The 27,238-nt window shown below is 25.6% G+C and overlaps 3 protein-coding genes across 5 annotated transcripts in view; 2 read left to right on the plus strand and 1 right to left on the minus strand.

Annotated features, from left to right (window-relative positions):
* LOC126907057 (dual oxidase maturation factor 1) overlaps nucleotides 1-5,673 on the plus strand; it is a 28,130-nt gene extending 22,457 nt beyond the window's left edge. For both annotated transcript variants that reach the window (XM_050688077.1, XM_050688076.1), the window contains exons 4-9: nucleotides 3,369-3,503; nucleotides 3,893-4,118; nucleotides 4,178-4,392; nucleotides 4,459-4,654; nucleotides 4,732-4,995; nucleotides 5,083-5,673. In XM_050688077.1, the coding sequence (XP_050544034.1) occupies nucleotides 3,369-3,503; nucleotides 3,893-4,118; nucleotides 4,178-4,392; nucleotides 4,459-4,654; nucleotides 4,732-4,995; nucleotides 5,083-5,152 (1,106 nt within the window). In that variant the 3' untranslated portion in view covers nucleotides 5,153-5,673. The remainder of the gene's footprint in view (nucleotides 1-3,368; nucleotides 3,504-3,892; nucleotides 4,119-4,177; nucleotides 4,393-4,458; nucleotides 4,655-4,731; nucleotides 4,996-5,082) is intronic.
* Nucleotides 5,674-7,762: 2,089 nt separating this feature from the next.
* LOC126907073 (uncharacterized) lies at nucleotides 7,763-9,152 on the minus strand. Its single transcript, XM_050688103.1, has 3 exons — nucleotides 8,984-9,152; nucleotides 8,741-8,901; nucleotides 7,763-8,025 (listed from the first exon to the last, which is right to left on the minus strand). Exons 1-3 carry the CDS (start codon nucleotides 9,004-9,006, stop codon nucleotides 7,880-7,882), a joined length of 330 nt encoding a protein of 109 aa, XP_050544060.1. The 5' UTR covers nucleotides 9,007-9,152; the 3' UTR covers nucleotides 7,763-7,879.
* Nucleotides 9,153-11,186: 2,034 nt separating this feature from the next.
* On the plus strand, nucleotides 11,187-24,291 carry LOC126907070 (BCL2/adenovirus E1B 19 kDa protein-interacting protein 3). Of its 2 annotated transcripts, none has more exons than XM_050688101.1 (6): nucleotides 11,187-11,477; nucleotides 20,895-21,075; nucleotides 21,222-21,300; nucleotides 21,807-21,886; nucleotides 23,075-23,218; nucleotides 23,283-24,291. In XM_050688101.1, exons 1-6 carry the CDS (start codon nucleotides 11,435-11,437, stop codon nucleotides 23,335-23,337), a joined length of 582 nt encoding a protein of 193 aa, XP_050544058.1. In that variant the 5' UTR covers nucleotides 11,187-11,434; the 3' UTR covers nucleotides 23,338-24,291. The 2 variants fall into 2 exon arrangements, with proteins under 2 accessions (XP_050544058.1, XP_050544057.1); XM_050688100.1 differs by lacking the exon at nucleotides 11,187-11,477 and adding an exon at nucleotides 18,004-18,152.
* Nucleotides 24,292-27,238: the final 2,947 nt, after the last annotated feature.

The raw sequence follows: 27,238 nt of genomic DNA on the forward strand, positions 1-27,238 counted from the left end.
TCTTGGATGACGACCTTTCAATACTCCACACACATAGGCTAACAAATGTCATACTTTTGTACATTAAGACATTATCATAACGAATTGCATTATCTTCTTCTATGAATTCACCAATGATTGCTGAAATCGACGTGCATGGCTATTGACTATATTCAGTCGAAGATAATAAAACAAGTAATTCCGTAAACGCCCCGAGGGTCCATCGTCAATTGTCCGCCATCGCTGCGTGGGGGCAGCGACCGTTTTGTCACGACCAACCTAAGCAATTTGCGGTGGAGATAATGTTTTCGCAACAACAGAGATCAGAACCCATTAAACCTATGGGGTCTTCTTTTGTTTTCATCTTCATTTCGAAACAAAAATCGTAGTATTCACATAATGATTTTTTTTTCAAAAAGTAGCCGTAATGAAATTATGATGATGTATAAATATCACTTACAACCGCCATCAAAGCGTTGTTTGAAGAAAAAATACTTTAAAGCGTTTACTTTGTGTTCAACAAATTATAAAAGTTGAGAATTTTCAAATAACCCTATTACAATACAACATCACAAGAAGAATTGTCTAGCTATGAAATTAAAGAGCAACCGCGACATACATTTGTATTTTAAAATCAAATAACTTCCTATTCTAAATGGTAGACATTTTGAGCTGATAATACGTGATAATGGTATGATTTTGTCTTGATATTCCATTGATGCATTAACTTCAAACACGTAAATGTGACACCCACGTTTAATAACTTCTACATCCGTCCTTAAATGGACATTTATCCTTGCAATGTCTCTTATGGCTGAACAAAAATAATTCTAGAAGTTAAAAAAATAACAGTACACTTGTTAAAATTATTTTATGTAAAATAAACGCATAATTATTCACATGTCATAAATTATACTTTAAGAAGCGCCCTTCGCAATTTTCTAACGTCATTTACGCTTGCGATTTTTCAATTCTGTTTACTTCGATGATTTATTTGTTTAATCAATAACCTTATACTAAAGATTTAATAACAGATAAACTAATAAATAATTTTTAAAGAATAATTTTAACGCCAGAAATTCCTTAAAGCTTTCTACCTGAGAGTTTCAGTACTCGAGTTTTGACTTCTGTGTTATTGTATACTGTCTTAATATAAGTCATATTACACTATGACGGTTAACCGGAGCTCAGGTGTGGGAGTTTAATCATTCGCGACAGGACTTACCAGTCAATGCATTTTATACCATATATTTTAAGAAGTTATTTTTAAACAACCCTTGATGCATTTGCATATTAATTATAAAATCGACTAAATAGAAGTAAATAGCACGATACCATTGCACTTAAATTAAAACAATGAAGCTATCTATATCCCAATACGGGTCCTTTTTCAAGTATTTACTGAAATAATGAAAGATTTTAATTGATTGTCGTCATACAATAGGTAATTACTTGATACTACAATGTTTAAATTTAGATATTTAATATTTTAGTATTCAAATACAATATTGAAATATATTTAGGAATGAAACATTTCCTGTACAAATTTTATCAAAAATTTCATTATTGAGTTATCAAGTTTCAATCAACTAAAAGAAAAGACATTTCATAATACGTCAGCCTGCTTAATCAACTCGAACTAACTCAAAAATATTTCACTCCTGCTCTTCAACTAATAGTTTTGTTTAAAGACAAAGACAAAGATTTTAGTTTTATTTTTATTTTTTCACTAGTGTTACACTCTTGTTATTTTATCACGTTATGTTAGCATATTTTTGTCTTTTCTATTACATGACATGCAGTAAATATATAATAATGTATCTAATAAGTGTTACTATTTAATAAACGGTTTAAAAATAACTAGTTATTATTCTTTAAATCAGTCAATACGCTGCGAGACTAAGTTTTTTTTTACTGATTACATGTAATTCAATTTTCTTTGGGAATATTACAAAATAATAATAATAATAGAAAATCGTATTCTTTCTTCGAACTAAATAAACTGCTTTATAAAAGCAATCATAACTAAATGTTTCATTCATATTATATATTAAATAATGAGGTAAAATAATTACCCTTGATTACCTCTTACATTTTTTAATAGAATAACAACAATTAAATTTAAATTTAATACTTCGTGCATGATTTAATGTAAATATCTAAATAATTACTATGAAATTTTATATAGATGAAATCTATTGTTATGTTCATGTTGATTAAATTATTAAATGATAATTCGTACCATCAAATGTGCCAACTTGAGCGATGTTAAAACTTAAGGTAGTTAAATATTTTACAGATTTCATCACTTAATTTTTATAAACAAATATTTTTTGTTTTGTAACAATACATGTAAACTTTTTACTAATACTGCAGATTAATACGACTAAAGTGATAATAGATATTTAACTGACCCAAATTGTCCCATTTGACGGTATACTAAAAATTATTTTATTATTGTGATATAGTATAAAAAATGTACGTTATCTCAAAGTTAAAATAAATATACATTTTTTTTAATTGTTAAATTTCTGATGGATATATTATATACTATATTTCATAACATTATTAGAAAATCAAATAATTATAATACGCTTTTTCTTGAATGATTTCGACTGAAAGAGTTAACGTCTCTAGAACAAGAACGTTTGTTATTCAAGTTAATTATTACCAACTATATCTATTTCTAAATGATGTCCTTACTCTTAGAAACTTTACTATCTTACAAAAAATGGAATAATTTATATTTGTAAATAAATTATCAAATAATTTATTATTACCCATCAATACACATGTATCATCTGTAAGCTTATTGCAGTACATTTTAAATTTTACCCAAAAATAATTTTATTTAATAATTTTGCAATAGTATATTATATTGATAAAAAAATTCAAATAATTGATTAGATATGGATGTATAACCTTAGAAAATATTAACCTAAGAAATTACTTAAAATTTTAACAGTATTCTATTATTATATTTGACTATGGTGACTAAATAAAATCTATATATGGATGAAAAATCGATAATAATGCGTATCGTTCCTACATTAGAAAAATGTTTAAAATTGGGGTTTTCCATAGTATTTATAAGTATAAAAAGGAGAGGACTGCTATTTTTTATACATATAAGAATGCCATTAAGTGTGAACAAAATCGGAACAATTAATTAGGTTAAATGATGATTCCAGGGGCGTGACAAGGTCTGTCAGAAAACTATCATTTCTAGTGCCTTTACGGTTCAGCAATTTTGTAACCTACAAATTATTAAAACGCACTTTCGCTTTTTCGAGGTCTCCCGGAAAAACAATTGTATAACACTAAAATCATCATTTTTGACTTTACTGAACAAAAAAAAAATAATTTAAAGTTTTCTTTTTCTTTTTCAGTATCTATTTTAGGATCCAGTTGGCATGTAGCTAGAACAGTGATCACTAGTACATACAGAGCCTTATCCAAGGAACTAATTACTGCCGAACTAGGCGCTTATGTTGGACTGAGTCATATTAACATAACACTTAGCGGTACATACTTTATGTTTTATTAGATAATTAAGTTTTTTTTAATTTTTTTTTATCGCTTAATCAGCCCATTAAGGACCATAGCAGCCTCCCCCAAAAGAGAAGGTTTCTTAAACATTTATATTCCGTGACGGGTGGTTATTCCATCGCCGGAGAGAGGGATGGTAACTCCAATTACCAAACTGATCTCTCGTTCGGCAAATGAAGCCGCATGTGTCCGAGTTTCGAACTCGAGGCAGTGCGCGTTAAACACTGCCGCGTTACCAACTCGGCTTCACCGTCCCTCAAGATAATTAAATCTATTTGTAATAAATAATTAATTTAATTAACAACTGTTAAATAAACAATAATAATTATTCAATAAATGTTATTAAATTATATATTTTTTGTAGCACTTCCGAGCGATAATACTTTCGTTCCAATAGAAGATATCAATTTCAATGAACGTTTTTCGTGGTTAGGAGCTCATGAAATGGGCGAGAGTTATCAAGCAGCATTGTATCGAGGTCTTCCTTTCCCCATATTGACCGTTGCTGAATACTTTAGTCTTGGTCAAGAAGGTTTTGCCTGGGGAGGACAGTACAGAGCTGCTGGCTACTATGGAACCATATTCTTATGGTAACATATAATAAGATATCTCGCAAACAAAAACTAATATATTTTCTTGGATGTTACAGGACGGCTTTCGTGTTATGGTTCTTAATGAACGTTCTTCTAGTGGTAGTCCCTCGATATGGGGCTTACACTATGATAGCCACTGGTAGTTTTATGGTTGCTGCAGCAGTTGCTTACCATTGCATGCTTCCGTGGGTTCCACTAGTCATACGTTTTCAAGATGATACGTTTTTAATTTTTAAATTAGGCTGGTGTTTTTGGTTGACTTTGTTAACAGGTATAATACATTAAAAACAGTTTCTTAACTTAATAAATCTTCCGTAACGATCCATTTTTGTTATAGGTCTACTATGCATAGGCATTGGACTGATAATTGTGGCGGTGGATTGTGTTTATCCACACAAGTTCTCAACTATACTAGAAGTTGACTTTGACACGCCCTACGATCGACATATCATAATTGAAGATAGTAGTACTCGAAAAAAACGAGTGGGTAAAAGTTTAGAAGAACCTGAGGGACTAGGTCGCAGAATCTTAAGGTTAAAAAAAATCTTCTGCAATATCAACTACTTATTAAAGCTTCATCAATTTTGAAATACTTTTATATTTTTTTTAGACGCTTATCATCCAAAAAAGACGATGAGACCAATGGTCCTCCTAAACTTTCTGGTATGGAAAATCGAGGATTCGAGCTGGACCCACCACCACCAAATTCTCCATGGAGATTTCCATACAACAGACCGGCTTTGCAAGGTGTCAAGTTCAATCGCAGTATGTCACAAGACTCCATAACTAGCCAAGTTTCCAATTTAGCAGTATCATTTAATAATCGTGACAAAAGTCGATTATCGATACTGAAAAATTCATCGTCTTCTATAAGGTAAACTTCAATATTAAATGATAAAAAATTTGCATTAGTTAAATACCGCTACTTTTTTGTTTGTTTATAACTTGTTCGGATGAATAGACCTATGTCCAGTAATCCACAACAAGCAACAACTGTTGTTGACAGAGCAAAAGAAGTGTCGATGTGGTGAACACAATAATCCGAGTAAAATATGAAGTGCCACGCAAATTGATTTGTGAAAACTCAACTCAAGTCTGAACATAGACATAGATATAATATATAAATATATATATTTGTATAATAATAATTAGTATTAACGATGAAAGTCATATCATAAATTATACGCAACACGACAATTTTAGATATTAATACGTTTCTTTAAATATTACTAATTATGTAATCAGGTTTCTGTGATAAAAAACCGGATTACAAAAAAAATTAATACAATTTCAAATATGTATTTCATATTTATTAAGATCAAAATATAAATAAAATAAATGTAGAGAAATAAGCCAAGGTAATGCCAATTAGATGTGGATAATTTTTTTATTATACTTAGGTACTAGTGTTTATTTGTTACCTAAACCTATTTATTTATTATTAGTATTAAGTAAATTTTTTATAAATTGAATGTTTGCAATTACTATAATTGTGATATAATATTTGCTTTTTGAATCAAAATAAAATAAAAAAAATATATTTCATAATAAATTGTTTTATAAAATATCATTATAGATTTATCATAAGAATTCGATTCGCTGAGATATCAGCCTTCAAAAACTATTTCATAGCTTTATGATATAATTTACTCCAGTGATTATCTTAAAACTTAGTTTGATCGATGTACAATATTTGTCAGAATTTGTGTTTAAGTATTCATAGGATTTTTAGTTATTGACTTAATTGAGACATTAGCGTTTTCAGAAATAAATGAATAGTTATCAGGTAAATGTTCCAAGATAGTTCAATTTATGCTTTACACACTTTTTAAATAAAATCAAAACACTCATATTTAATACTTTTTGTATAAAAAAAATTATTTTTAATGTAATATTTGACCAACAATTATGTTTTTATTATAACAATAAAAAATGCAATTTTTAAAAGGCAATACAAAAATTGTATAGGATATTGTGGGCAACGACCAAGTTTCTACTTTAGTATATACAGGTAATCAGTAAGTAAGGAAAAAGTTCATTGTTACTAACAACGAGAATAGAAACGCGATTCTTTACTTATCGAATACTCATATATATAGAGTGATCTTTTTATCATAACCCACTCAATTACTTGCAGAATATACATATATATAATTTAAACATATTTTTTTGGTTTTCTTTAGTTACACATTATTTTTGAATTATTAGCTTTGTACTGCTTTTTAAGATTATCCCCCTTATGCCTTGTAAAAGTGATAACTTTACTTTTTCAAATAGGAACAAATATTTTGAATTTTTAATATAACTATTTGTTTATTAGATATAACATTTTTAAGTTTCAAATTTTGAGTTAATATACATGTATAATACATACAATACAAGTTGACACCCTTACAAGGTATAAGGGATGAACTTAAAAAGTATTACATAGTTAATAATTCAAGAATAATGTATAACTAAAGATAACAAAAAAAAAAAAATGTTTAAATTATATATATTCTGCAAGTAATTGAGTGGGTTATGATAAAAAAAATCATCCTGTATTATATGTCTATGATGTCCAATTGAAATGTCTTGCAATAACTCATATATTTATTAATTATAATATTTTTATTGTGTATACTCCAGTTCCCTGCAGTAAACTAATACATTAAATATATTAATATTCAAAATGTTTAAATATTTTTAATAAATAAAAAATAAAATTTTTTATATATTTAAAATATAGTGAAAATGAATATCAAAATTAATAAAAAAAAAAAATATATTAGCAAAAAAATTTTTATTTATATTTTTAATTGTCTAATGCTATAACTTTTTAAAAAATAACCCCACTGTGCTGGGTTTTTTTTTTAATAAAACCATTTCTCTTTATATATTAATATATTATAAATATATATATATTTATTATATATGTATATGTATTCAAAAATGTATGGATCATTATATATTTTTTAAGATAAGTACTATTTATATTTATATATTATTAATATATATATATTTATTTATTGAATCATATATTACACTTATAAATCATAAAACTTGTAATCAGAATATTAAAAAAAGGAAATAGGAGATCATGTAGCTTTTGGAATAAGCCACCAATTTTTTAAAATTAAACACTATTTACAGATTTGCATGTAAGTGTTTTTTATGATAGTGATTTTAATCACTGTCAGATATCATCTATACTTAACCCAACTATGCCACGTCCCTACTGTGCTGGGTTTTTCTTTTTAATCGACTCCCTATATTTCCACTTTATATGCTGTATCAGCATTAATCAAAGGAGTACACTTAATTTACATGAATGACACATATAAAATTCTTTTTATATACATTCTACTTAACCCCTTTCTTTAGCAACTTATGTCTCTGTTTGCACAGGTGATATTTAAGGGAGTAAATGAATAATAATTATGTTGATACTATTTTTTAGTATTTATTTCGAGACTTCTTTTAAAAGGTTTATATATGTAATATAAAACATTCTACTTGATCAGAAATAATTTTAACTTAACAATCAGATCAACCTTGCACAAAGAAAAAAAGTATTATTAGAATAACCATATATATAGTTAATATAGTGATAACTGCAATTAAGACAGTTGGAATAAATGAATATTAATTTAACCAAACTCTTTATTTAGTTATTTTAACGGTTTTTAATATTAACCATTGGTTTTTTTTTTTTATAAAAATATTTATTAAATTATATCAGACTTCAATAATAATTAAAAATAACATTTTATCAATATTTATTTATCAACATCCATTGATCTTGTATCTTCATCAGAAGAGAATAAATTGTCATCATCTTCATCTTCTTCATTCTCGAGGTTTAGAGATAAGTACTCGTTTAATTTTGTATGAATTTCTAGTTCCATGTTAGGTGAAATTAAATCTAAAATATTATACTTAAAAATGAGAGCCATATTTATAATTAATTAGTATAAGCTATCTTAATAATATGTTAAGTAAATTTTATTAATAAAAATTAACTATGAATATGACCCTTAGTTTTCTAATTTTAAACTAATGCACTCAAATTATTTTATTTGGAAATTATATAGCTATATTATTTGTATCGTATATATATTAATTAGGACGATAAAATAATATTAAATTATTTTATATTAAGGTTTAAATTCATTTCTTTGTTATTATTTTGTAAAAGTTATAAGCATTAAATTAAAAATTGTAATTTAACTATTTATGTCCTTGTTAAAATTAAAACAATTTTTTTAATATTAAATTTAAATTATAAGTTCTAAAGTTAGAAATTTTAAGTATAACAAAATTACAAACAACAACAGCAGCTTAAACATAATAAAAAAAAAAATAACATACAAATTAAGCGACTCTGGAATTATCGCAAATTTTCACTTACATATTTACAATTACAAAGGCCTACAATGATATTTTTTTGTTTTTGAAATAAAAGATTTCTTATAAAGAATAATATAATTCATTTAATTTACAAATTATTGTGCTGTCTGCATATTATATTTTATAATATCTTGAAAAATTATATCTTACAAATTTATCTAGTAGAAAATTTTCAAGTGAGTAAGTATGTAAGTAATGATTAAAGAATTCAATTAGTACTTAAAACTTACCACGAGCTTTAAGAGCTACATCTTGATACAGTTGTTCAAATTTTATAGCATTTATAAATTGTCCACCAGCTAAACGTTCTTTGACAGAGTTTTTGATAATTTCATTGAGATTTTCACTCCAGCCAGATTCTATTAATCTCATACGTAAATGATCTTTTACGCTACATGTAAGAAAAATAGTAAATAAATAGACATTTAACCATATAAAAATGTAATTGGCAATACTTAATGAAACTAACTTACAGTTTTTCATAATCAGTAGACATAATGAAGGATAAAACGTGATATAAGAACTAGAAGTCATAAAATTAAAATGTAGTTAAATGATAATAAATATGTATTTTTACGCTATTGTTTAGATAAGTTCCATACATTTTTTTTAGTAATGACGACAATAATTAATGTAAATCATATAAATGTTATCAAAAAAAAAACATTTATTATCAGTAATAGATAATATACACAGATAACTATCAGAAGTGAAATTTGAGGCACGTCAAAAAATACAACCGCCATATCTTAAATTAGCAGTTATACTAGAAAATAGATATTGTTTAATTGTTAAGTTTTATGTGGTTTGTGGGTTTATAGTAAAATATTAATTAATGTAGATTTTGTAAGATATAAGGTTGATAATTAAAAATTAAATAATAAAAGTATTATCAGTATTACAAAATATAAAGTTTTTTCACTAAATGACAGTACGTTTAATTTCAAAAAATGTCTGACGTACTTTTTCCATCCTCCAGAGGAAGAATTTTAATTCAAATTACTTTCCTTTCTCGCTGTTCTGTTATATATAATCTGTCTACATGATTATGATAACTCATGTGTTATCACAAATCACATTCAGCTGTTCTGTTTAATTCACCAAAATAACATGACAAATATTATGGATAAAAGTATACGTGATTGACATAGCCGACTAAGATTGACGACAGGTCATTGAAAGTTTACTGAAAATCATATAAAGAGAGATACAATATAGAATTAGAATCCTCGATCTAAGGTGTACTAGAGAAACCTTACTATTAGCCTACCATATATGATTCAGATCCCGAAACACTTCCATATTGGTTGATAACGTAATTTTATTTTATTTTTATTAATGTGATGTGATGTAGGACTTTGCGAAACACAGTGCGGTATCATGTTTAATGTTATTATAATAACAAAAAAAAAAAACGACATAATAAAAATATTGATAATTTTTAAGAGAAAAACAAATTTTAGTTGTTTGACAATTATAAAAAACGAGAAGCATATAGTTATATTTGATTATACAAATAAAAAAATTATAACAATAGCAACATCGAAAAATTTAACTATGAAAATTTAGTACTTTCACAAACGATTTATTTAATTAAAAATGTTGTAGTATAATTAACAAAACAAAATAAATGCCTATGTTTCCCATCACCAATTTCAAGGACATGAAATGTTGGGCTACTCTAAAAAATATTAAGTGATCTATATTATGAATACTTAATTTATAAAAATAATTTTCTATATTGATAGTTTAATTTTACAAAACATATTTGACAAAATACATCTTCATCTACAAAATTTTTTTGTAAAATTAAACTCTACAAGTACTATTCTGTATTGGAAGCATTGGCATAATAAAAGTTTCGCCTTGGGGAAATATGACACCTATACCCTTATAATTATACCAGTGATTGTTAATAATTAAGCTAGATTCTTATCTCCTTAAATTTTTTTTTTTTAATAAATAAAAATAAACATTGACAATATTTTTTTAAGAATTTTATTGTTATAAGTTCGTGCGCAACACAAGTCAAAATTTGAATTACTATAATTTTTTAAACATTGTGTTGATATACAATTTAATCAATATCACTTATACCTACAAATTAAGTTAAAGAATTTCTTAACTTCTTTCATCACACTAATGGGCATAAAACAGTAATATACAATTTATAAGTGCGTTTTACTTCTTGCAGTATTATAAGTAGCGAAGGAAATGTAAATCGTAGTAAATAGTAATCGTTTGTATCCACAGAGCTTAATTAAAATAATTATTAAGCGTGAAGAGATTATTTTATCTTGATATTCTAATTACGTTTTTAACCAGATAGTAAAAGATTTTATTAATTAACATTTTAAATAAATTTTTCATAAACCTACATTTATTAAACATTAGTCAATAAAAAAATGATATATTTTAAGGCAGTATAGAAAAACTATTTTGATACCACTGGGTACGTGCCTGAAGCCGCGTACAACAACTAGTATATTCAGGTAACTCTGCGTCGCAAATATCTTCTTATTGTTCAGTCGTAACAAGCCGAACCAATTGTTCGTTACTAGTGATGGGTAGGGCGCAGGAGCGAAAAAATGACGTCATCAAGTTTGTTGACTCGCTCAACACACGATGTTAGAAGCGTGTCTCACTTCCCTTCCACCGTCGAAATCATAACAAAAACAACGGACGATTCGATCCTCCGTCCTCTTTGTGCGCGCCGTCGGTTGTTCATTCGTACGCAAAACTTCGGTGTGTGCGTACGTGCTTATTCAACTGTTAATTTTGGTATCACTGTGAAAATCGATAAAAGTCGTTTCGTTTTTTGTTAGTATTATCAGTAGTGATTCTTTGTGTCTATAAACTCCATCGAAGAAAGTAGTAAGTTCTGTGGAAGTACTTTTTTCTTTTGAGCGTTTTAAACGCTAATCATGACTACTACACCAAAATCTCTCCCAGAAGAATCGCTTGGCGGTAAGTATAAATTTATTACGAATTGTAACCCCCTCGACTATCAATATCTGTATAGTACAGCTGTTTAATGTATACAATGCATACGTGTGCGTATTGACTGTGTTAACTGCACAGTACCTGTTACACAGCGTAATAGGAAATTAAAAGTTGTTTTTCTCATAAGTTGTACCATATATTTGTAATTAAAGAATGGTTTTACGACTATTAATATTATTACTTTATTCGATGATATTGTACGATGTTATAACGCTCTAAATTTCAATTATAATTATAACTAATATAGATCACTTTTTACTGCTAACCATTATTACAAATGGCAGATAAATTATTTTTAATTTTCTTAGTTACAAAATGGCATATACCATATTTTCTATTAGGTACAATAATCAGCTGCCTGTTCCTCCGTTTATAGGGGCCTCAGATTTTTATGTTGAACCTTTTTTTTTCTTGATTTAATGATGTTCAAATAACTTTTAAGTTACATAGACAGGGTCGTCACTAGAGAGTTATGTCACACTCTTCACTTGTCAATGTTTAATTATTTTAGTACGAAAATTTTCAATATAAGGTAATGCTATCACAAAATAATATTTAAAAGAAAGGATACACAATTAAAAAAATAAATAAATTTTATTCTATATATTTTTAGTTTCGGGCTAGCTTGTATATAGCAATCCAGTACTCTATTTTAGTCTAATTAGTTAAAAGTTTAATGTGCTATATAATAATAACAAATTTTCTAAAAATAGATTATTATATTTATAATATTGTGGTACATTAGTAAAAAGGCCTTAAGTTCAAAATTAATCATTTCAAAGATGTTTATACCACAAAAAAGAGTATTTCTTTTTACATGTTATGTATTAACGCAATTTTTGTACTTGTGCCCTGTACCCGGCACCACAGAATAAAGCATCCGTTTGACCGCAAGATATTTACAATTTAAAATTTTTACTATATGTTATGTTTTTGTTTACAATTTGAAACAATCATGATTATATTGTTCGAGTTTATTTTTGTTGTGATTATAGCTTGACAGTTTTTTGACGTAAATAATCATTAAGTATTAGTAATAGTATTTTCTTCTTTTCGTCTATTGTTACCAATTATTGTAGAAATATTTATAGTACCATTATCTTGTCTTTTTACAATTGTTTTATATAATAAATAACTAATGTCATTTTACCTTTGTAATTACTTGAATATTTTTGAAAATTATTATATTCATACTGTAATAGTATATATTAATTAAACACTTCTGAATTGTCGCCCGTGTGTATTAAAGTTAAAGGTCAGTTACCGCGTATGTTCATTTTTAGCTTTCAATTTTATTTTGCACGCGCTTATTCTTCAAGGTCACGTTTCAAACTTCTTTTGCCCGTGTTAACACATATATTAGGTCAAATTATCGTTCATGACAATTCTTTACTAAAAATACAGGTCGTTAACATTTGTTTTATCAATGTACATATACACCAACTTAAAGAAAAATTTTATATAACCAAAATTATATTTTTACTTATTTATTGTGAATTGTATTAATTTGTATTTCAAAATAATTAAAAAATATACATTCTATTTTTCTTATTCAATATAATGTATTTACCAAATATTTAAGAGTAAATTTGCCTCTATCCTTATGCTAATATCTTTGTTTACTGTTTTGCACAAATGCGCAATATTAAATTAGTTTTTTTTTTTGTATAACCTATTAGCTGTTTAGTACACAGTTTCATCATAATATTCGGGTCGTTCCCGTATGTTGATATTTTTGCTATCTCTGTTGTTATTGCTGATTCAGTTGTTGATATATTTATCATCATGCATTCTGAATTAATCTTTTAGTACCTATGTATTTTTTTTCTAGATTTTTTATTATTCCGTTAATGAATTTATACACGCATATAATTGTAAAATTTCACCTCGGTTAGTAAATAAGTTCATGGGCAAATGATCAGTAATTATTATGTTACGTTTTGATATATGTTGTTTGTTGACAATAACGTATTACGATGTGTCCATATTCTAAAGCCAACTTCTTCTTAATAGACAATTTTTTTTTAATTATAAACATTTTAGTCAAACAATAAATATCACTATTTTATTGATATCCGATTGATTGATGAGTTACTTTTTTAATACTTAATTTTTGGTTGCGTATATAGTAATCACAATTCCTTTGTATATTATTATTATTGTAATTGTAATATATTTGTCTTCGAGATTAAATTTAATTGAGCGTCAAGTTTGGTAATTTAAATCCACCATTAAATCAATTTTATTAATTTTGATGTCATTATTATATAGTTATATAAAACGGATTTGACGGCTGAGTTATCTAATTTTTTTTAAATGAATAACTTATTAATAGTCTAACAAATTATTAATACCCATTTTAATTATTCCTAAACATTTTTTAAGTTAATATCAGTATAGATAACGTCTTCGCAGTATGGCTATTTGAAAGCAATCGCAAATACTATTTGATTTAATATATTCTGCCTATTTCTCATTTATTTATCACTTTTTGCTATTCCTTTCATATACATGTATTATGTGATAAGTGACCAACTAACATTCACAATTATTCAGCAATTTCAGTATAATTATATTATTTGAAAGATCGTTCAATAATGATGATTTATTAATAAATATTTTATTGTATAAACTTTATCTCGTACGTCCTTTTAATTGAATGATAACTATTTACAGTTTCAATTGTTTAAATAACCTCTCATACACTTCATTGGAATCATTTTTTTTTATTAAAAACTATTTTAGTATTGTACCGAAGCAATGATGCTTCGGGANTTGGAATCATTTTTTTTTATTAAAAACTATTTTAGTATTGTACCGAAGCAATGATGTATATTTTTACTCGGGAATATGTATCAAGGGAGGGGGGACAAAAGGTGAAACATTTAAAGGGGCGCAAAAGTTTAATTAGAAAAATATATTAAAAATCATAATTTAATAAAAAAAAATCAAACGAAGTATTGTATTATTTAAGGAAAAGTTTTTTATATTTAATTATTAGGGAAAAATATAACTGCGAATCGTCTCACCAAATAGTATTTTCTGTCTAATCTGCCTACCGCCCAACTGCATGGCGTAAAATGTATTGTAGAATATGGGTAACCAACTGCAACAAAAGTAATCATATAACGAAGATACAATTTTTTTTGGAGGGGGAAGTGAAAATTTTTCTTTTGTAGTCGCCAACACAAATCCCAATTACGCTACTGATGAACTATTTGCTATAACCTATTTATTTTTCTTAGTTTTAATATTCTAGATTTATCTTAGTGTATTTCGTATTATTGACTAGTTTGATTTCTTTAGATTTATATTCTTTTGATAGATATTACTATAGAGAAAAATTAGACTACCAGTTGCATAATTTTCTTTTATTCTTATTGCATTGTAACTGAATCACAACACGTAGAACACTATATTCATAATACACCAAAACCGGTTCGCCCACAAATGCAGTTAGCTTATAAATATTTTAGTACACTGAAACATAAAAATAATATTGGTTACATTTCTGATTTTGTTGTTACTGTACCGATAATATCTAAAATTTATGGAGAGTTTAAATTCTAGATAATTATAAAAATGTACGTTTACGTAAAAATTTTGTTTTCATTTTGATGATTTACATTTTTTAGTGTTTTGAATATTCCATCATTACTATTTTAAACTAAATGTAATTTTTTTGCTAAACTAGTCCAATAAATTTTAATAAAAAAAAATGTCCAGCATTACAGATTTAGTCTTTATGCAAGTTAAAAATATTTCAATTGATGACGATTTTTATTGAATGATCTGTTTTCAATTTTTCGATTTGCTTATAAATCATGTCAGGGTATGGCGTTGTTGTTCAATGTCGTCGGTTCTCTCCTTTGTTTAGTATAATCTATGGCTTTCATTCGCTGATCTCGTGCATTTGGTCACGTAGGCTTCGTTTGAAAGTTGTGTGGTTCGCCAGATGGTAATGTGTTGTATATACTCGATTACCGCAGAAATATCAGTGAAAGCGTCATCAACCCCATCACTCGTTCCTACCTACGACTCAATTTTCAACACACCTTATTTAAGAACACAGTTCTTTTTTTATATCTTACTATATGAGACCTACGCTGTTATGAAAATAATTCTGCTGTTACAATAATTACTAAACTATTGAGTATTTCCTTTTTGTATTGGTAATTTTTAAAGTAATTTTCATATGGCCATTGTAACAAAATTGTGCAAACTGTATTATTTGTTTCTAACCCAAGTAATATTAATCAACTATTGATTAAATAAAAAAAAATTCATCGATATTATTATTATTATACTAACTCAAATATCAAAAACGACTTCTATTTAAATAAATAATAAATATATTTAATTTCAGTGGGTTCATTTTAATTATGTTTTAAAGCGTGTTGTTAGTAGGTCTTCTCTGATGCATTATAATGAAATCGTTATTACTTTTATTAATTTAGTTTTATGCTATATTAGGAGGGGTGTATTGTTTATTTTCAATTATAAATAATTGCAAATTCTCTCTAGTATAACATTAGTCGTTAGCTATGCAAATTTTGCTTTCTTATTTCTCTAAACAAACATCCATCTAGTATCTGCGTATTAGGTTTGTAATAAGCGTGGTGTTTAAAATTAGTAATTATTCGTAGATAAATACAATGCTGATAGCTTACATTGGTATAATAACTATTACAACTATTTTTTTTATTGTTTATTAATATTTTAAGTATATATTTTAAACAAATTATATATTCATGAAAATGTTACTGTATCAAATTTCGTTGTTTGTCATTTTGTGAACAGGCTTTTTGATTATTACAATATATTTTTGTAGTAATATTTATTAAAGTTTTTTTAAAATTCGGTTACAAAATTTATGCTTCCAAAATCACGATAAGAATTTTTCTTTTTTTATTATTAAATTAATCTGTAAAATAAAAAGTTTTCGTATAATTTTTTTAAAACAAAAATTAATGCAAATCGCTACAAAATGAATTTTGGATATATTGAGCAATCAAACCAAAATTATTGTTAACATTATCACATCATATAACTAATTGATGTTTTTATACATCTGCAGCAATTTAGAAATTAAAAAAATCATTTGTTACAAATAAAATTAGGAATACTTTTTGAATATATTTAAATAGTATTGAACGTCCAATAATGTATTTAAACTACTTGTACTAAATTACTTAACAAAAGCAGAACCAATACGGCTTAAGGAATAGGATTAGTGACTAAGGGTTTAGCATTCCTCAGCTTACAATTTTAAAAATTGTAAACCGTCAAAAAAATGTACGCCCATGCGAGACTTTTTTGACAAAAATTAACAACAATTATAATAATGCGTCTCTTTGTAGTTCATTTTAATCCAATAGCGATTAATCTAAAAGTGCATATCATGCATATAAGATAATTACTACAATGTATTCGTCGCGTATATAATATAGACAAGAAGAAATTTTTAATTAAAAACGCATTGCTGTTGACTTATCTCATATGTAAATAACGTTTGATAATAAAAATGTTTTTAAGACCATGTCCATGACGTAGACAAATTATTTATAAAACAAAATATATTCGACAAATTAACTCCTATACATTTTTTTAAGTTAGTTTTATTTACAACAATAATTTAATTCATTAAATAATAATATAATACATTTATTTATATGAAACATGCAAAATTGTAATAGTTGATAGCATACAGTTCATGATTTTATATGCTGACTTGTTATTTACTATAACCCACTTTTAAATTCTTCTTGAACTTCATAATTCATAGAAAATAGCTATGTAACCAAAATCCAAGTCCATAAAAATCTGAACCTTTCGCCCCTGAAATAAAAACAAAAATTACTTAATTTCGTACTCCTCATTAGAATAAAATCCTGTAGAAAATACCTGATCCCATAATTCATTTATTTATTTGACGTAGTTGTTATTAAAATTGTCAGTTTTCCAATTGATTTTTATATGTTAAGTTTTCTAAATGGTCTTTTTACAGTGAATCATAGTTTATAAATATATAGCTTTTTACTATATAAAAAATAAAGCAACCTTTGTTTTTATTTACCTTGTTCCTAACCTGTACCGGTAGCAGTCGTAGAATTTTTCAGAGAAACCTTGAATTGTCTACGCGTTATTTTATGGCCAATCAAACTTATGAATAAAAAAGTCCGACTGACTCCAAAGTCTTAATATTCATGGTTCGGGTTATATATTACTATAATAATAACGGACGTCATCTGTTTCATTAAACTGATGCCAAAATTTTGAACTCGTAGGTACAACGCACGTGGTGACTTGGCAACTATATGGTCGATACTTTGCCACTTCAGTTGCATAAACCGGCCCATGTTTATACATTTTATAAATAGGCCATTATTTTGAACAGTGAACCACATGCAACTCTTATTTATATTAACATTGTTATCCCTATATAAAGAAAATAAAATCATATATCATCATTTTTACCTGTTAACAACAATCCCATCCAAATGTTCGTATGCCAAGTGCGCTCATACTTAATTGTGTAGTGAATTTGTTCTGTCTCTCGTATCATATCAACTTATAACATGAAGCAAGCAAGAGACTCAGCATCTAGTTCAGTCAAAAATCGCATCGTCGAAAAACCAAGTAATGAAACATTAGAAAGACTATTATATAATATATTATATTAATCGTGTATATATAAATTATTTAATGACGATGAGCATATTCAATACATTAAGCTTATTCGCTATTCAATGTGTAAAATAGAATTTCAATTCTTAATAGTGTAGAATAACTGACGAGTATCTATTATTAATGATATATTAAAATTAGAGGAAATCTTATATTTATTTATTAAAAAAAACCCAGCACAGGGGGGTCGCGGCACAGTTGTGACGTGGTATAGTTGGATCAAGTATAATGATATCTGACGGTGATTAAAATCACTATCAAAAATAAACGCTTCGATGCAAATCTTTAGATAGTGTTTAATTTTAAAAAAATTGGTGTTTTATTCCAAAAGCTACTTGATCTGCTGGTTCCTTATTAATATCTCGATTAAGATAAAGTATGTCGAATGAAAAAGGGTTTATTAAAAAATATTATTTCTCATAAAAAAATTGTGTGGATCCATAAACTTTTCAATAAGTTATAGCATTATAAAGTTAAATATAATATAAATCATAAAATCGAGAATTTTCACACGAAAATAGCATTCGGTAGCCATTTTCGCCGTGAAGACAAGTCCAGAGGTCAAATTTTTTTTTTTCAAATTAAAGTATATTACATTAGCTTTAATTTAAGATATATATAAAAGTGTCAGACCTTCCGGAACATTTTCAAAAGTTAAGTTGAAAAAGTTAATTTTTTGTGAAAAAGTTGTCATTTTAAATCCCCCCCTGTGGGCAGATTAAGTGTCAGATTTACAAAAAAAATATACCAAATGATAGGTAAAGACATCAAGCATCTATATAAAAAAAAATTATATTGATATGTTCATTTTTGAAAAAGTTACGGCAGTTTTTAGTAAAAAAAATTGAAAAAATTTCGAAAATTAGCGATTTTTAAATTTGTAATTTTTTTGGAGGTTTCCCCCATTTATAGGGAACGAGGGGATTTTTTTCAATTTTGAAGGGTAATGTCTTCGACTAGATACGATTTGTGATCTTTTGACGTATCGTTGAAAGAAATCCGTTCGGTGAGAGCTGAGAAAAAGTGGTAACAGACACAAAAAATAAAAAAATAAAAAAAAAACACATCTTAGTAAAACCAATACCTTCTCAGCTTCGCATCGAAGCTAAAAAATTTGTTGAAAATTAAATATATATAAAATAATATTATTAAAAATATAATCAATCAGAATTTAAATCACTATCTAATAGGTAATACAATAAAGATTTTTTTATTTTAAAAAAATGTTTAATTTTATAGTTATAAAAAAAATTCTTTGTCAATTGTAAACAAATTTTTGTCTTAAATTTATACAAATAATATTATGTAATTCAAAGTTGATGTTTGAAAAGGAAATAGATTAACAAGTTGAAAAATGAATAGATAGAATTCTGTTTAAATGTGATAATCAGTGCGAAAATTCTTATTGTTTCGCGTATATCTTTACGGTAGTTGACCTTTAACTTATTGGCAAAGATACTTCTAATGTCTCTTTGTTTATTTATCTACCTTTTGTTTTATAATGACATTACAGTATATCAAATATTTTATCTATCATTCAATTTTTTTTAATTTACAATCGTACACATGATTCAAATTAATTATTTAAAGTGTTTTTTATAAATGGTTTAATTTAGTAATCTTTTAATTTAATTTCTTTATTTTTATTTCCAATATACATATATTTTATAAAATTATTAATGTATATCATTGTAAGAGAATTAATATCGTACATTTATTTATACCTTGTATATTATTTCCATACTATTCTAGGTGCATTTTTATTTTGCAATTTATTGTTATGTTGTAACACTAAACAACTTTGATTTCTCTACAAATTAAAATAATTCTTATTTTCAGATTTATTTTTAATTTATTCATGAGTTTTGTTTGAATTTTTTTTTTAAACAATTTTAAAATTTTATAGTTTTATACATTGAAATGAAATATTTGTAGTACATCACTATCAAACTAACTGATGAAATATTATTATTATTTTTTTACTCCATTTTCTTAATTTTTTATATACATATTAATTTTTATTCAAATTTTAATTATAATTTACAGTATTACCAAATTTTTCTTAAGGAAATAAATTATTTAAGTGCATTTTAATTTGAAGAGGGGATAACTGTTGTCATTTTCACTCACTTCGTCGTTTTAAGATATAGATAAACGTAGGTAATGATCATGTTGACTAAATTCAAGGACAAATATTCAATTGCAGTAGTTTGTATTTTTCGTTAGGTATTATCAACTATACGAATATTATGTATCATCATTGTGAAGAAATGTATGACCAAGACGCAATTACTAATTATAAGAACAAAGTAGTAGAGGTTTCGTCTGATTGAATTACATCTGAGTGGGTGATAATTGTTTTGTTTGAAATTGATGCGTCTTTTATATTATTTAACGCTGGCAAATTATGAGTACCTTTGTTTGTACACATTTAAAATATTCTACTCTTCCGATATAACACCATACAGCCATCCTTACTACATTTAAAAAAAATCGTGAAAACTATTATGTTAATAAAATCACTTAATAAATGTATCAAAATTTATACCTTTAAATAAAATGTAATTTAATTTCAAGTATTTATTTAAAAATAAATGACTTGAATTTTAATAGTTAGAGGTGAATCAAGTTAGTTTTTTAATTGAAAATAAAAGTGTTATTTTATAATTATTTAAAATTATTTTTAACTTGCAGAATCCTGGGTAGATGTATCTGGCGGATGGGCCTCCCCAATATCATTTCATAGCTCAGAAAGAGTAACTCCGATTCCTTTTATATCATCTGGTGAAGAATATCTTAGACTATTGAAAGAAGCCCAAAGAGAAAGCAATTCTTCATCAAGAGTATTGTCCAAAGAATCTTCGCGAAGAGGAAGGTTAGTTTATAACACTATTCTAAAAGGTATAGCTGTAAGCTGTAAGCTTTTTAATAAAAAAAATTATCTCCATAAGATAACCTTATGTTAAATATATTGATTTTAAAGTGGAGTTCATTGTTATTAATTTATTTAATTATTTTTAGTCCTAAATCGCCACCCAATAGTCCAAATAATGAGCTGGAAGATGATCTCGGTGGTGTGTACATTAACTACTCGAACAAGGTAAGTTTGATTACTTTATTGTTGTTTGGATTTTTAATTTTATGAAATTGAAATATATAAACCTTACCACGAAATGTTAAAAACTTAACATTCTATAATAAAATATCTGCAACTTGTAGTTGCATATCTTTTAATTTACACGTTTTTTTTTTATTTTTTAATGTCCTTAACACAAGTGTATTTTCCTTTGTTAAAATTATATGTATTCTAGTGAATTACTGAAATATATTTTTTTTTTTTTTTTTTTTTTAAGAAAATTAAATGTGACTTTTTGTTAATAATTTTAATTTGTAATACATTAAAATAATTATTCTGATTTTTTTTTTTACATTTACTTGCACTATATTGTTTATTATATTAATTAAAAACAACTTAAAATCTTGTGAATTAAAATTTTATTTATTCAATAATTGGAATATTTCAAAATAAAAGTACAACAGATAAATTTGTAGCAATATTAAAAAATGTATGTTACATACTAATATATTTATTTATATATGTGTTAGGGTGGAGAGCTATATAATTTAGACAAAAGTACTGATTGGATATGGGATTGGAGTAGCCGGCCTGACCAAGCACCCCCAAAGTAATAACTTAAACACATAATACTTGACTAATAAGATTTTTTTTTAATAGACTAAACTGATGGATATTTTACAATTTTATTAGTTAATGGTGATGAATTGCACAAATGTACAATTTTTTATTAAAGATAGATATAAATTTTTGTTTTTAAAATAATGATTATGTGATTATAATAATAAATTTTTAACCTTGGTCATTTTGCATTCAGTTTAACATCTAACTAAAATCAAAAACAAATATTCTTGTCATAAATATTTAATATGATTTAGACTAATTTTCTATATTTACACTGTATGATAACCACCATTATGATCATAATTTGATTAAATGTTTTTATGTTAACTTAAAATAAAATTCAACCCATTTAATTGTTTTTACCCTTCCTGAATAACTTACCAGTATCAAAATGGTTAGTATTTTTATTATATAAAAACATTACATGGTATCAATATAAAGATGTTTTTAAGTTGATTTTTTTTTATTGTTGTAATTTTTTTCTGTGACTGTCTTGTCTTAAGTTTGATCTCTAGATATCCAAAAAACATTTTATACTATTTTCTGTCATTCTTTATTAAAAGTAATAGTTAAATAAAACAAAAATTACCTACTTTATTTGTATAAACATTTAAGTTCCGTTTGCTCACCTTATTCCTAATTACTTGGAGCTGGCCATTTTGTCTTAAACATCCACTTGACAAGATCTCCCACATCATCTACACTCACATTAACCATCTTCATATCTCATTCAATAACATTCCTCCATCTCTTTTGGTCTTCCTCTACCTCTTCTTCCTTCAACATTCATTTCTATAACTGTTCTTACAGCTTCCGATTCCTTTCTCCTCATAACATGACCAATCCATCTAAGTCTATTTTCTCTCATCTTATACACAATAGATACTATTCCTATACTCCCTCTTATATGTTCGTTCCTTATCTTTTTTTTTTTGTCTATTCACTCCATTCACTCATTTCAGCATTCTCATCTCGGCTACACTCATTCTCTGCTCTACTTTCTTATCAATCTCTTAACACTCTGAACCATACATTATAGCTGATCTCACTACAGTTTTATAGAACTTACTTTTTTGTTACATAGGAATTATCTTAATAATGAGACTATTTGTATAAACATTATAGTTAATGTTTTAAATAATCAAACAAAACTTATTTATTTTATGATTTATAGAAATTGGAAATTTATTCATCCTAAAAGGAAAACATTTAGTATGCGCAATGCAAAGGTTGGAAAGGACAGACTATTTTCTAAAGAAGTTTTATATACTTTATTTCTGACAAATATCCTCTCCATGATTTTAGGAGCTGGTGTTGGGTATGATAGATTTCTTATTAAAATTATTTATTTTTAATTGTAATTTTTTTTATATTGCTTTCAGGGCATGGCTGTATAAAAGAGGTGGCATCATGATGTCTAGAGTAACTTTGGATTAATTGTGTTACTATATAATCTAAATAAATACATTTTTTAAAAATCAGTCAATTTATTTTTGAATCTGATAATTAAATCAGGATATCAATTTTTTAAGAATTCATAAGTATAAATTCCTTTTTTTTTTGTAAGTCTATTTTATAGAATAATTTTTTATTTCATGTAATTATTAATATTACCTAAAGAATAATTAGTATAAGCAATGTGGTGTACTATAACAATATTTATTAAATATTATAATTCAAGTACTCAATATTATTATTTATTTTTAATAAATTGCTTTCTGTTGATGATAACTCAAATTATTATTATTTTTTCCTATAATTAAATATTATAAATTTTACAAACTTCAACTTTCCATAGCTATGTTCATAATTAATCATCATTAAATTCTTATATAAATAAATAAAATAATTTTTTAGTTCCTAATATCATTTATATATGAACTTTTTGTAAAATCAGAAAGCTGAAAATTAAAACAATTGTACGTCCATGGGACCAATAAATCCAGTCATAAATAAAAGCTGTAAAAATAAAATTAGTTTACTTATATTGTATGGAACTATTTTTTTTTATTAGCTATGTGATAAGTATATAGTATCTGAAATTTATTTTTGTTAATTTTTCTTAGACTTTTTTATTATCTTCAACTACTATGTATTTTTACAACAAAATATTATATACTTGTATGTTTTTTAATACTGTAGATATAGATTTTTTATTGTGTATGGAAAATTACTTGCTGATTTGCATTATATGTTCAATGGTAATTTATAGTTTGACTAGTTAACCATGGACACTCATAATATTATTTTTCATTGTAAATTAATTTAAATCAGACAGCTAAAAATCAATCAAACATTAATATGTTAATGAAAATAACTGTGAAATAATTCATCAAATCACTATGTTAATGCTTTGCTATTAAATTCAATAAATTTTAAGTTGTTTATATATTTAAGATTTAAGAAAAAAAATTTACTCACTGTTGTATCTTGAATCATTCCATCGAACTCAAAACAAACATTTTTAGGGTTATTTTCACATTTTCAATTACAAATTTTAAATTATCTTCATATATAATCTATAATACACTATACAATCTTTATGTAATAATTAAACAAAAATTTTTTATTACAAATGTAATTGTGTAAATTATTACTTGTTCTATTAGTTTTATAAATTTTATATATATATATTTTAAAAATCCCATTATCTAGATAATTATTTGAAATTTTTACTTTTAATTGTTCATTTATTTATTACTTTCGTAAATATGTCACACATATAATAAACTTAGTTTTATCATTTAAAAGTTCATAAATTAATTTGTTTTTATATTAATAAATGTATTTATAACATATCTAATTTGTTCATAACAAGAATACTTCAAAAGCTATATTTCGAGTAACTTATAAAGAATGGTTTTACCCCCTAGTTGAGAAATATGACTTGGTAATAATATTAACATGTAAATAATATTTATTTGGTTTTAACTGTTTTTCTTTACATAGACATATGAAAAATTTAAAATTGGGGGATTATAAGGCATATTTATCATGAACTACATCGATAATTTTAAAAATAATATGAGTCGTAGTAATTTTTTTATTACTTCTCAGTTTTGATGCGAAGCTGAGAAGGTATTGGTTTTACTATGATGTGTTTTTTATATTTTTTTTTGTCTGTTACCACTTTTTCTCAGTTCTCACCGAACGAATTTCTTTCAACGATACGTCAAAAGATCACAAATTGTATCTAGTCGAAGACATTACCCTCAAAAATTGTAAAATATTACCTCGTTTCCTCGTAAATGGGGGAAACCTCCAAAAAAATTACAAATTTAAAAATCGCTAATTTTCGAAATTTTTTAAATTTTTTTTACTTAAAAGTGCCATAACTTTTTTAAAAACCAAACCAATATAATTTTTTTTTATATAGATGCATGATATTATTAACTTTCATTTGGTATATTTTTTTTTTATATCTGACCCTTTACCTGCCCACAGGGGGGGATTTAAAATGACAACTTTTTCACAAAAAATTAATTTTTTCAACTTGACTTTTGAAAATTTTCCGGAAAGTCTGACAATTTTATATATATCTTAAATTAAAGCTAATGTAATATACTTTATCATGAAAAAAAAAAATTTTGTACTTTATTTTATCTTCACTGTGAAAATGGTTACCGAATGCTATTTTTGTATGAAAATTTTCGATTTTGTATTTTATATTTTTAACATTATTAAGCTATAACTTTTTTAAAAATGTATGGATCAATACAATTTTTTCATGAGAAATAGTATTTATATACATCTTTCATTCGACATACTGTTTTTTTAAATCATACCATTTCCCTATATACGAGGGGGGTTGAAATCTAAAAAATGCATGTAGAAAGTAGAACTTTTTCAACTTAAATTTTGAAAGTGTTCCGGAAAGTTTGACACTTTTATATATATCTTAAATTAAAACTAATGTAATATAGTAATTTTTACCATAATAAAGTATTATGGTAAAAAAATTTCGGACTTTATTTTATCTTCATGGTGAAAACAGACATCAAAGAAAGTTAAGAAAAACGTACGATTTCGTGAAAAAATTCTCGATTTTATATTTAATATATATTTTATATAACTTTTGGAAAAATATATGGATCAATATTATTATTTTTTTATAATAAATTTTTATAACCCCTTTCATCTGACACGCTTTTTTTGAAAATCGGATCATACCCCTTTATACAAAGGGGGTCAAAACTTTAAACATGTGTATTGAAACTAGGACATTTTCAATTTAATTTTTGAAAGTATTCCGAAAATACTGACACTTTTATATATATACTAAATTAAAGCTTATGTAATATACTTTAATTTGAAAAAAAAAAATTTGACCTCTGGATTTGTCTTCATTGTAAAAATGAGTACCGTATGCAAAAATATGCTATTTTTGTGTTAAAATTCTGGGTTTTGTATTTTATTTTATTTTAAAATACCTGACAAGGGGAGTACAGATTTTCATAAATATACAAATTAAAATTAAAATAGCATAGAAAGTTAAACTTATTTAAATTTGTTTGCTTCTTTTAAGTCGATAAAAATAACTTTGAAATTTGAACTAGCTTAAATAGCTTTAATGATGTCAATTTCAAACTTGTAATTGAGCTAAAAGTTATGGTAACATATTCAATTTTTTTTACTGTAAACTTTATCAAAAATTTTTCATCAACTTTAAAGAACCAAAAAAAACGTTAAAAATGAAAATTTGGACTGATTATTTTTAACATATTAAAAATCAAATCAGTAATAATTTGAAAAACAATTTTTTTTTCTTTTAATTATATTTTTATATGTAATTAGTAATAATATAAAAAATTAGAAGTGATAGAAAAAGTGTAATTTCAGATTTCAAAACAATGCCAAAAATTGATTTAGAGAAGTATATTTTTGCTTCTGATGAAAGTTCCTTGTAGTACAGTGCATTTATTTATAGTAACAAACAGTTTTTATTGAAAAATATTGTATCAAGCCCTTTAAATTTTTATACACGTAAAAGTAAAGCAAAATATAACTTTTTTATTATTTTTATAATTTCTTCGTATAAATTACTATATTAAATTATTGAATATCAATATCATACTAAATTTAATAATTATAATTTGTATTTATTCATATATTATATTTTAAAATCAAAGAACTACTAATCAGGATATAATTAAAGAAATAAGAGTTGATGATGCTTTTGGAATAATCCATCAATTTCTCTAAATGAAACACTATCTACAGATTTGCATCGAAGCGTTTCTTATGATAGTGATTTTAATCACTGTCAGATATCATTATACTAGATCCAACTATGCCACGTCACCACTGTGCCGCGACCCCCCTGTGCTGGGTTTTTTTT

This window comes from Daktulosphaira vitifoliae, unplaced genomic scaffold (assembly GCF_025091365.1).
Source record: "Daktulosphaira vitifoliae isolate Bord-2020 unplaced genomic scaffold, ASM2509136v1 Scaffold_5, whole genome shotgun sequence".
In the NCBI taxonomy this organism is placed as follows: domain Eukaryota; kingdom Metazoa; phylum Arthropoda; class Insecta; order Hemiptera; family Phylloxeridae; genus Daktulosphaira; species Daktulosphaira vitifoliae.